At 41.7% G+C, this 10,837-nt stretch overlaps 1 protein-coding gene across 5 annotated transcripts in view; it reads left to right on the top strand.

The window, feature by feature from the left end:
- Window positions 1-367: 367 nt before the first annotated feature.
- The window catches only part of LOC144577419 (uncharacterized), a 43,594-nt gene continuing 33,124 nt past the window's right edge, over window positions 368-10,837 (top strand). For all 5 annotated transcript variants that reach the window (XR_013521247.1, XR_013521246.1, XM_078335066.1 and 2 more), the window contains exons 1-2: window positions 368-400; window positions 9,839-9,903. Coding sequence is in view for 3 of the 5 variants with exons in the window: in XM_078335066.1 (XP_078191192.1) it covers window positions 375-400; window positions 9,839-9,903 (91 nt within the window). In the remaining 2 variants the exon portion in view is untranslated. The remainder of the gene's footprint in view (window positions 401-9,838; window positions 9,904-10,837) is intronic.

Raw genomic sequence — 10,837 nt, 5'->3', positions numbered from 1 at the left:
TTTAGAGTTTGGGTTAGAGACAGTTTGCATAGTGGTGGGAATATGAGCTGCCAAAATCCCAGAAGGTCCCATAAATGGTATGGGGTTTCAAGAGCTGTTTTGCAATTATTCAAGCAATGCATTTTGAATACCAGGCATTATACCAAGTGCTATGGGTACAGAAGTGAGAGAGACAGTATGGACCATCCTCCTGATAGAGACTGGGGGAAGTCAGTAGTAATTGCATAGTGATTACATGTATAATTACCTAATAGTAAGCACAGTAAAGGAAACACATATGCTATTATGAGGACATACAACAGAATGAATAGACCTAGACGTGTCAGAATAGCAGAGGCAGCTTTGCAGAAGCAGGAGGTGTTCTGGTGGGACTGATGAAGCTGCCTTTCCTACGCTGCAGGTGAGTCCCTGAATTAGGTTGGGCATGTGTTTGTAAGCATGTGAGTGTGTGTGTGGAGGGGGTGAGAGGGAAGAGCAGATAGGAGATAGGCTGAAGAAGTTAGTGCTTGTGGCTATTCATCTTGGTATTTAGAAAGACCATCTAATCATCTCTTAGCAGAATAGCAGAAGGAAGACACAGCAAATATACTAAAAATATGAGTAGCTTTCCAGTGCCTCAAATAGTCCTGGGTCCTTAGTAGGTGTTTATTGAAGATTAAGTGAGGGAAAAATTTCCCAGGTGCTGCAGTATGTGTCAGACACTATAATAAGGTGCTTTACACAGAGACTTCTAAGCTTGATCTTCCCATGATAAAGTCATTATCCCAATAGAAGTATGAGGAAGCCCCAGCATAGAGATTTTGAAGAGCTGGCTCCAAGTCATAGAACCTAACATAAAAGCTAGACATCTGCTAGAGGTACAATGGAAATAAGAATGAAATCAGGCTGAGTGCAATGGCTTATGCCTGTAATCCCAGCACTTTGGGAGGCTCAGGCAGGTGGATCACTTGAGGCCAGGAATTTGAGACCAGTCTGGCCAACACAGTGAAATCCTCCTGTCTTTACCAAAAAAATTTAAAAATTATCCAGGTGTGGTGGTACACACCTGTAGTCCCAGCTACTCGGGAGGCCAAGGAAGGAAAGTCTTGAACCCAGGAGGCAGAGGTTGCAGTGAGCTGAGACTGTGCCGCTGCACTCCAGCCTGGGCTAGAGTGAGATCCTGTCTAGGAAAAGAAAAAAAAAAATGGAATCGGGATCATTTTGGAAATTAGTTTGAATTCTTACACTATACATTAATAATTCCTGTGGCATGTGATGAAATTAATGTTTATCTGCAGATTGCTGAGGAGTTTCTCACTTTTTTGACTCAAGAGTATTCAGAGCAGAGTATACAATTAACAGAAATAAATACTTGAATGGGACATTTTATAATTGGCTTTCAGAGTTTGTGGACAAGCTATCTTCTGTTGCTCTATTATTTATAATTTTTTTTTTGCCTTAACAACAGCTCTTGCTAGAGGTTTTTAAATTGGTTTTTGGCCCCTGTTTACATAGAATAAACTCTATGAAAAATCTCTTTAATCAAAGAGATTCTCTGGTTTTTAGTGTCAGTTGCAGTGGCTCACGCCTGTAATCCCAGCATTTTGGAAGGCTGAGGTGGGCAAATCACCTGAGGTCAGGAGTTCAAGACCAGCCTGGCCAACATGGTGAAACCCCGTCTCTACTAAAAATACAAAAATTAGCCAGGGGTGGTGGCGCATGCCTGTAGACTCAGCTACTCAGGAGGCTGAAGCAGGAGAATCACTTAAACCTGGGAAGTGAGGCTGCAGTGAACTGAGATCGCACCACTACACCCCAGCCTGGGCAACAGAGTAAGACTCTGTCTCAAAACAAAAACAAAAACAAAACAAAGAGATCCTCTGGTTTTTGTCTTGCTGGATCTACTAAGATCTGGTCATGGTGGTTACGGACAGGTTAGTATGAGATATGCTTTGACAAATTAGAAGATATGCTTGACATTTCCAGTAAGGCTGCTGTGCTACATGTTTAGTGCTTTTATTTGTCTGTGATACAATTATCTTGGGCTTCAGAATTCATCCTCAAAGTAGTCCTCTGAATTAGGAATTCTAGTAAAAGTTACTGGCTGCAAACGACAGACACCGACTCTGGTTAACTTCAGCAGAGAAATTCACTAGAAGGATACCTGGGAGCCCAGATAATCATTGTCAAGCCCAGAGAATCAGCCTTGACAAACTGAAACCAAGGTGGCTTGGTTACAAACTTACAGCCAAAATCATGGTACAGGAAGAGTCTGGTTAAAGCTTGCTGCTGACAAACAACATATAGCACTCCTGGCACCATCACCACTCCCATGATTCCAAGATATCCATCCTTGCATCTTTGAGTCACCTGCTCCAGATTCAAAATTCCAGGTGGAATTCTGCTGTACTTGGTAGGTCACACTTAGGTTACCTGCCGGTGCTCTCGCTGTTCCTGCTCAGAGAGTAGGCAGAGGAACTCTTATGGCTTTCCAAGTAGAAGGCACAGCTGGGAGTAGGTAAGGCACAAAATGGAAAGAGGCACTCACTCTTGTGGACTTCTGTTTTTAAACAATGAACAATTTTTGTAAAGAATAAATTTCAATTTTAAAGATACTCAAATTCAGTAAATATTTCATGTATGAACTAAAATTTACATGCAACCAACAGAAATGTGACACCATGCAGTTTGCAATCTGTTTAATTGTTTTAAATTTTAGAGACAAATTAAACACTCCTTATGGTCAAACAGGATTGAAACAACTCACATTTTGTTTCTTCGTCTGGGTAATTGCTATGTTATTATTGCTCATTTCGAAACTGTTTACATGCAGGAATGTATAACATCCCACAAGCTGGAAACACAAAATGTGTTGAAGGGAGCTTGGATGATTCCCACCTGTCTCAAACTTACTTTCAACAGGAATGCCTGTGGCTGCATCCACTAGTTAACTGCAACTTCAGCAATTGTTTAGAGCTTGCAAGGAAGAGTGCCTTATCAGTGACACCGTTTAAATCATCAGCACTTGCTGATAATAAGCAGCAGACGGACTAGGAGTCAGTTTTATTATTGTTTTTAAATTATCACCCCATTATTGCCAGCACTTGATCTTTCTCCTCTGCTTGCCCGTTGTACACCACTGTGGGTGGACCATTACAGGGGAAGCTGGTTATACACATTGATGCCAGGGACACTGAACCAGAGACACGGCAGAGGAAAGGACACGAGGTATTATCTATCCAAAAGATCAACAAAGATGAAGCAAGACGGTTTCCTACTAGGGAAGTCTTAGTGTGGCTCATCGTTATGCCAAAGCCTCATGTTCAGGATCCAGCAGGAAGGTTGTGAGCCAAAGGCCCTGTGGCCCAGTTAATTGTCCCCAACTCAGCCCTCCCAGCTGCCTCGGAAATGAATGCCTTTGGCCATACTGGCAAGAGGGACAGGAGAGTCATCAGTTCAGTTCACATTCATTGCTCCTGTGAGAAAGACAAGAAAAAATACACAGTCTGCCCATGGTGTGTCTTCATCTCGTGAAAGATGGGACACTACTGACTAAAATCAGATTCCCATCAGAAAAGCACATCTTCCGCTAATTAGGCACATTAGCTTTGTGCAAGGTCGGGTGTAAAATAACTTTCATTTCACTCATTTCAGAAGACAGGGCAGATGAGGGCAAGAGGATATGCCCCACATAACAAGGGCTATTGTTTGGTTTTCCAGGAAGCCATGGCCTGAGCAAGGCAGTGGGGTTTTCACAGCTGGACTCACCCCAAAAAGATGATTTTATAAATAGTGTTTATGTTTTTCACCTTTTCAACTTCATTAGAAAATACAAGATTTACCTAACCCTAACCTTAACCCCCAGATGAACAGACGTAACAAATTCCCAGACATAAAGACTTGGCAATAACTGCTTCACCCCTCAACGGTTGCTTTGCACTAAGCGCTTCTGACACTAATGTTCATGCTTAAGCAAACACATTACTAGGAGAGAAGAATGGCTCTGTCAGCCTGCCCGGGCCACTCAGCACAATGGGAGCTGCAGCTGCCCTGGATCTCATTAAAACAGGGGCAGGGAGACCCAGTCCTGCAGACGCACATGGGGATTCTCTGATTCACAGACCTTTGCTTACATATCACACACAATCAGCATCAAACAACTGACTTCAAGAAATTCCTAAGAAAGAAAACTTTACTGGTTTTTAACAAGCCTGAAATATTTGTGTCTCTGGATTCTCTGCCATTTTTCTTTTTCTCTTTGGTTCTTTTCTCTTTACATGAAAACATTCACATTTGCAAAATGAGGTGTGTTAGAGAATCGGATGATTTCTAGAGAGAGCTATGTTTGGGATCATTTCTTAATCTTTTCCATCATTGCTGGTTCCTTGGAGTGTCTGTGTTCACATTAGCATTTCTGTCTGGAGCTATGAATTATGCTGTCAAAAGGAGTTTCAAACTGGGTTTGTTACCTGGATACCCACAAATATGCATGGTCTGTTTGTATAAATCTGAAAAACCTGCCTTGTCCTTAGGAAACCAGGCCATTCTGCATATTAGGAAGGGGACGGTGAATCCAGGCTTCCGTTAGTTCTCTGGGCCAGTTGGGGAACAGTGCCTGGATAAATAACAGTAGAAGGAGTCCAGAGTTTCTTCTTGACTGGAGTGGCTGTAATGCATTCACAGGGATGTAGACGTCTCTGGCTGGAGATGCAGGGCTGAGCATGCCATCAAACATCCCTAAAGGCAAGCTTAAGATCACATCTCATCTGCCTACAATCATAGCAGTCACTATCCCCTCCACATGGTGCACAATATGCCACAGAACAGTCCAGCTGTTAAAGCACAGGCCAGAAGCAGGGACCAAAGTAGACAAGAGCAATGCACACACTGGAGGGATGACAGGATTCTGCAGCTCAAGTCCTGGACCATCTGCACCCAGAGCCCACCAGATCTGCTAGAAGAAGTTTCAGCCATGCTTTTCTCATCAGACCAGACTCAAGCATTGGCATCTGACAATGTCCCCCATATGTCATTCTATTTTCAAAGCCCACTTTCCCCCAACCCACAGCCCAACCTGGAGAAACCCACTGTGTGTCAGGATGATCATGTCAATCTCAGAACTCCTGGTGGCGCTATGCCCAGCAGCATCCTCATGAAGAAAAAGCCCCCAGTGGCTTCCTGTCTCAAGACATGCTCCCCAGACGGCAGTTGTCAGTTCCCATCACCCAAACTCCTTTAGGCCAAGCCCACTGAGACTGGCTCACAAAAAAAGGGTGGGGAGAAAGGCAGCTGATGCTGACAGGGCCAGCTGCTTCAGCGTCATTTCCTTGCTGCCGGTGCTGGGCAGATGTTCTACTGCCATTTCCCTTGCTACTCATTTCCGATCACCCTCCTGGTAGCTTGATTTTACCTAGTTGAAGGTGTCTCCATGTGCAGCCTGTGGTCCACGTATAGGAGAATCACCTAGGATGCATGTTTAAAGTGCAGGTTCAGAATCTCTGTGTGGGGACCCTCAAATTTGTTCTTTTGATAGATATCTCAGATGACTCTCATGCACGTAAAAATTTCAGAGCCACTGAAGTTCTTTCACAGGTTTTCGCCATGTTGGCCAGACAGGTCTGGAACTCCTGACCTCAGGGGATTCCCCCACCACCTAGGCCTCCCAAAGTGCTGGGATTATAGGCATGAGCCACTGTGCCCAGCCTCTCATTGATGTTTTAATTTTTATTTCTCTGATTGTTAGTAATGTTCAACATCTTTGCACATACTTATTGGCCATTAAGAGGTTTCCTCTTGAATATTTTGCCTCTTTCCTGTTGTTTTCTTTTTTTATTACTGTCTTGCAGGAGTTCCTAGATCTAGATCCTTTGGTTTGGGATGTCAATAGCATCTTCTTTATATTTGCCTGTTGGCTTTGTCTGTGGTATTTGTTAAAATAAATCTTTGATTTTGTTTTATAGACAAATCCATCATTTTTTTTCCTCCTCCTTATGATTTGTACTTTTGGGTTTTCCTTAAGAAATGTCTCCACTCGAAGACATTTCTTAAGTGTGATAATTCCTCAAGGATCTAGAACTAGAAATACCATTTGACCCAGATATTCCATTACTGGGTATATACCCAGAATTATAAATCATTGTATTATAAAGACACATGCACAGGTATGTTTATTGCAGCACTGTTCACAATAGCAAAGACTTGGAACCAACCAAAATGCTCATCAGTGATAGACTGGAGAAAGAAAATGTGGCACATATACACCATGGAATACTATGCAGCCATAAAAAAGGATGAGTTCATTTCCTTTACAGGGACATGGATGAAGCTGGAAGCCATCATTCTCAGCAAAGTAACACAAGAACAGAAAACCAAACACCACATGTTCTCACTCATAAGTGGAAGTTGAACAATGAGAGCACATGGACACAGGGAGGGGAACATTACATACTGGGGCCTGTCAGGGAATGGGGGGCTAGGGGAGAATAGGAGAAATACCTAATGCAGATGACAGGGTGACGGATGCAACCAAGCACTATGGCACGTGTATACCTATGTAACAAACCTACCTGCATGTTCTGCACATGTACCCTAGAATTTAAAGTACAACAATAAAAAAAAAGTCTCTACTCAAAAGTCACAGAGATATTAATGTATATTTTTTCTATTACTACAAAGTTTTATATTAAATGTTTGGGCCTTTAATCCATTGTAGGGCTGAATGGAGTAAATTTTCCCAACACCATGTACTACTTAATCTATCACTTCTGTAGTGATTTGCAATGCCCCCTCTATCATATAACATGTTCTCTGCTATAGCTGGGTCTATTTCTAGGTTCTCTATTCTGTTCTCTTGGTCAAATTTTTCCCCTTTTCTTAATCATGGCTTTGTGATGTGCCTTAATATCTAGCAAGGCAAATTTCCTTTTTGCCTACATTTTAAAAATTAGCTGTCTGTAGATGTTTATTCTTCATATGAATTTTAAATTTGGTTTCCAAAGTCCCAAAACCTTGGAGTGGGCATTTTACTTGAATTGCATTAGATCTACAGCTTCAGTTTGGGAAGAACTGATGTTCCTAAAATGTTAAATTATCCCACACAATCAGCATATCACTCTATTTATTCAAGTCTTTGATTATGCCTATTATTGGAATTAAAATATTCTCCAAAAAGTCTGTGCATTGTCAGATTATTTCTTAAATTTTTCCTTTCCAATTTTTTCTGGATCTCTCTATTGATGACGATTTGCTTGGACCTTTCCTCCACCCCCAGTCTTATTTTCCTTGCATTCTGACACCCTCTTGGCTTCTCTTTGCTTTCCTGGCTTCAGCCCTCACTACTCTGTCTCTGCAGTTCTGCCTTCTCATCCCATTCCTTTGATCTGTAACTACCTGGTCACTGGGTGTGACCATTTAGATATTCATTGTTCAGAGTGCATCCGAGATGTCACCTAAAGCCACATCTGACATGTAGCCCAGGATGTTAATGAGGTTGTCTGAACATAGACTATAATTTATATGAAAGTAAAAACAGAATTAATGATCTGCAGCCAGTTTTAGGTCATAAAATGCATGCAAAATTGGATTTGTTCCAAAGGATATCAGAAAAAAAATGGCTCCTGGCAATATAAAGTTCAAATAACAGTAACCTAGCTGATGAAGGCATGGATAATCTCACATAACAAGAAAGCTGGGGTATAGTTCCCGGGTTGGTACAGGATCTCATGAGATCATTTTGGCATTTCTTCAGGTCTTTCTCTCGGGTTGCAAGATGGCTACTATAGCTCCAAACACAACATCCTTGTTCCACCACATTTAAAAAGTGAGGGGTTGAGAGCAGAGAAGACTGAAGAGAGCTCCACTTATGTTCTTTTTTTCCATCAAGAACAAAAATTGCCGCCCCTCAACTTTTCTTTCTAGTTCATTAGATGGAACAACATGGTATAACTACTCTGATCTATTGTTGATGAAGGGAACAGGATTGCCATGATTCATTTAGGCAAATTCATGATTTATAAAGTTTCCCTGGGCTGGACATTTTGCCAACCAAACACAATCAATCTTCTGATAGGAAAGAACACAGACAGAACAGTGTTGGACAGAAAACTAAGAAGGTTCCTGATATGGATGGGAAAAGATTTAAGGCAAGATCATCTGTGTTCTGAAATATCAAGGCCCTGAAGTTAAGAATTTCTCATCTATTTATTTAGCAGTATTGATTGATCCCTAGATCAACACAATAATGAACAAAACTGGACAGGATTCCTAGCACCACTAAGACTGCAATGCTGTATGGGAGAAAACATCAAATTAATGTTCTCATACAAAAAAATAAAGTTACTAATTTAGTAAAGTGTTATAAAGGACAACAACAGGAGATAGGAAAGTATATGGTGAGGGTAACTGTCCTGAAGCAGTGGTAGTTCTTTCACATCCCTGGAAGGTGCTGAAAAGGTTGATGGTCCAGCAGAAGCCTGAAGCTGCCATGAAAGGGGAGAGTGTCTATGGAACTAGGGGCAAGTAGCCGGGGCTCTAGAATCTAGTGGCATCTGTCCATTGAGCCAAAACAGACCAGTGTACACAGTACACATCCCTGCTTCCCAGGCCAAGGAGCAGAATTGTCTAGCTACTGCAGCAGAGACAAGAAAGGCTCCAGAGGACACTGGATGGATTTAAGAATCCCATCTCTCCTGCTGCCACAGGGTCACTGACCCATAGACCTTCCCTCATACACCCAGATATCATCTTGGAGGAAATAAGCAAAGTCCATCTTGAAGACTTAACATTTTCCCCCAAAGATCTTATATCCCTATAGAAATATTAAAAGTATTACATCAGTATGAAATGGGTGGATTGGACAAAAATTAAGGTTGTTTCTGTACTACTGAGCTGATGGAGTTTGTGAGGAAAACTAGAGAAGACAAAAATTAAATGCATTTTTATTGCAACTGAATATCATATGAACATATTTGAATTCTTCATAACAACCTTATGGGGACAGTACTATATTGACTCTGTAAAAAGATAAACTTAGGCACATTAAAATATTAAAGAGTTAATTTGATCAGATAGGGCTCACAAATTGAGCAGTTCTAAGTCGCAGGTGGTTTGGGGCTCCAATGAAGAGCATAAAGGGAAAGCCTTTTTATAGGGTGAATGCAGAAGCAAGGCAAATAAAATATTTGGTTAGAATGAAGCAATAGCCTTATTTAGATCACTCCAGTGAAAAGACCTTAGTGAGAGTTTAGTTGGTGGTTCTTATTGGCTAATCTTAGGTTTCATTTTACCTTTTACACTGAGTTGGATTTCAGTCTGTTTACCTAGGAACCCAAGGTGCTGAGGCCGCTTCAGCTTAATGGCTTCCCAGTGAATTATTTTAACACTCCATTTTTTTTTTTTTAAGTCAGAGTCTCTCTCTGTCACCCAGGCTGGAGTGCAATGGTGCAATCTTGGCTCACTGCAACCTCTACCTCCCAGGTTCAAGCAATTCGCCCACCTCAGCCTCCCGAGTAACTGGGACTACAGGCATGCACCACCATGCCTGGCTAATTTTTGTATTTCTAGTAGAGATGAGGTTTCACCATGTTGGCCAGGCTGGTCTTAAACTCCTGACCTTGTAATCCACCCACCTTGGGCTTCCAAAGTGCTGGGATTACACTGCGCCACTGCGCCCCACCACAACTCCACTTTATAGATAAGGAAATTGAGGCTCAGAGAACTTTTATCTAAGGTCACAAAGTTAACAAGTGGCTGGTCTTGAATTTTAACCCAATGTGAGTTTAAAACCTCCATGCTTTTAGCCACCTCAAGATACTACTTTCTACGGTGGTACATGCAATTAAGAAGTTTATATATTTTTCAGGATAATATGGAGGAAGAAAAGACGATTTCTTGAAAGAGAAAATCAAAGAAACCTCCCTAGAAGAGGTAACAATTGACTTTATCTTTTTATCAGTGTTGCTCATCTGTTCCTCTTTAAGATAAAATGGTAGGCAATTGTCAGTCATTGATCATCTGGATCACCTGTTGTTTCTACTATCTTCTTTCTCTTGGTTTTTCAGTTATATGAGCCTGTCTTTTGTTGTACCTCCTACATTTTAATGGCATGGCAGACATTATCTACACAAAATTGTAGAGACTCAGATGGTAGCTCCTTTCAGAGAGGGAATGCTCTCCTGCTGCTGTACAGAGTGGTGGCTGATCATGTTAATCCAATTAGTAATTTGCTGAGTCAAGGCTGAATTATAGCTTTCATAAGTCTCAGCCTTCCACAGGTTCATCTCTGACCTCCTAGATTTTCAACAAAGATCCTATTGTATTCTGCAAGACCCCTCCCCCAGCCAGAGTAAACTCTAATCTTAGTCTTACAAGAATGCTGAAAAACTGCACTCTGCTTTTTAGAGGCAGGTTTTCCACTTGCACTTTAGAATCCCTGCTCTGAAGAAACCCAGTATGTAGCAAAAGTCCTCAGGTGAAAACAGGCTGACTTGTTTGAGGTCCTTTCAAAACTTATTTTCTCTCTCTGGAGCAGTCTTTTGCCAGCCTTTGCACTGCATTGTGCACTGGGTTCTCAGTCTCCTGCAAAATGCCCTGCTGGTAAAAGCAGCCGCAGAAGCCAGCTCATTCTGCTCAAGTTTCTCTCTCCAGTGCATTAGCCCTTTCAGTATTCCTTGCCTCAGCAGCTCTCACCTTCCCTCAAATTGGTAATTTCTGCATTTTATTTGCCTTTTCTAATTCTTCTAGTTGAGGGTGCTAGTGTGCTGACAGCAAATCCATCTACCCAGAAGAGGAAGTAATTATAACCGGAAGGGTAGAGGGATAGGAATACGGCAAGTGATCTGCCGTTAGAAGCACCAGTGAT

The sequence above is a fragment of the Callithrix jacchus genome, chromosome 8 (assembly GCF_049354715.1).
Source record: "Callithrix jacchus isolate 240 chromosome 8, calJac240_pri, whole genome shotgun sequence".
Lineage (NCBI taxonomy): Eukaryota > Metazoa > Chordata > Mammalia > Primates > Cebidae > Callithrix > Callithrix jacchus.
The sequence above is the reverse complement of the archived record's forward strand: the minus strand, read 5'-3'. Positions and strand labels throughout refer to the sequence as shown.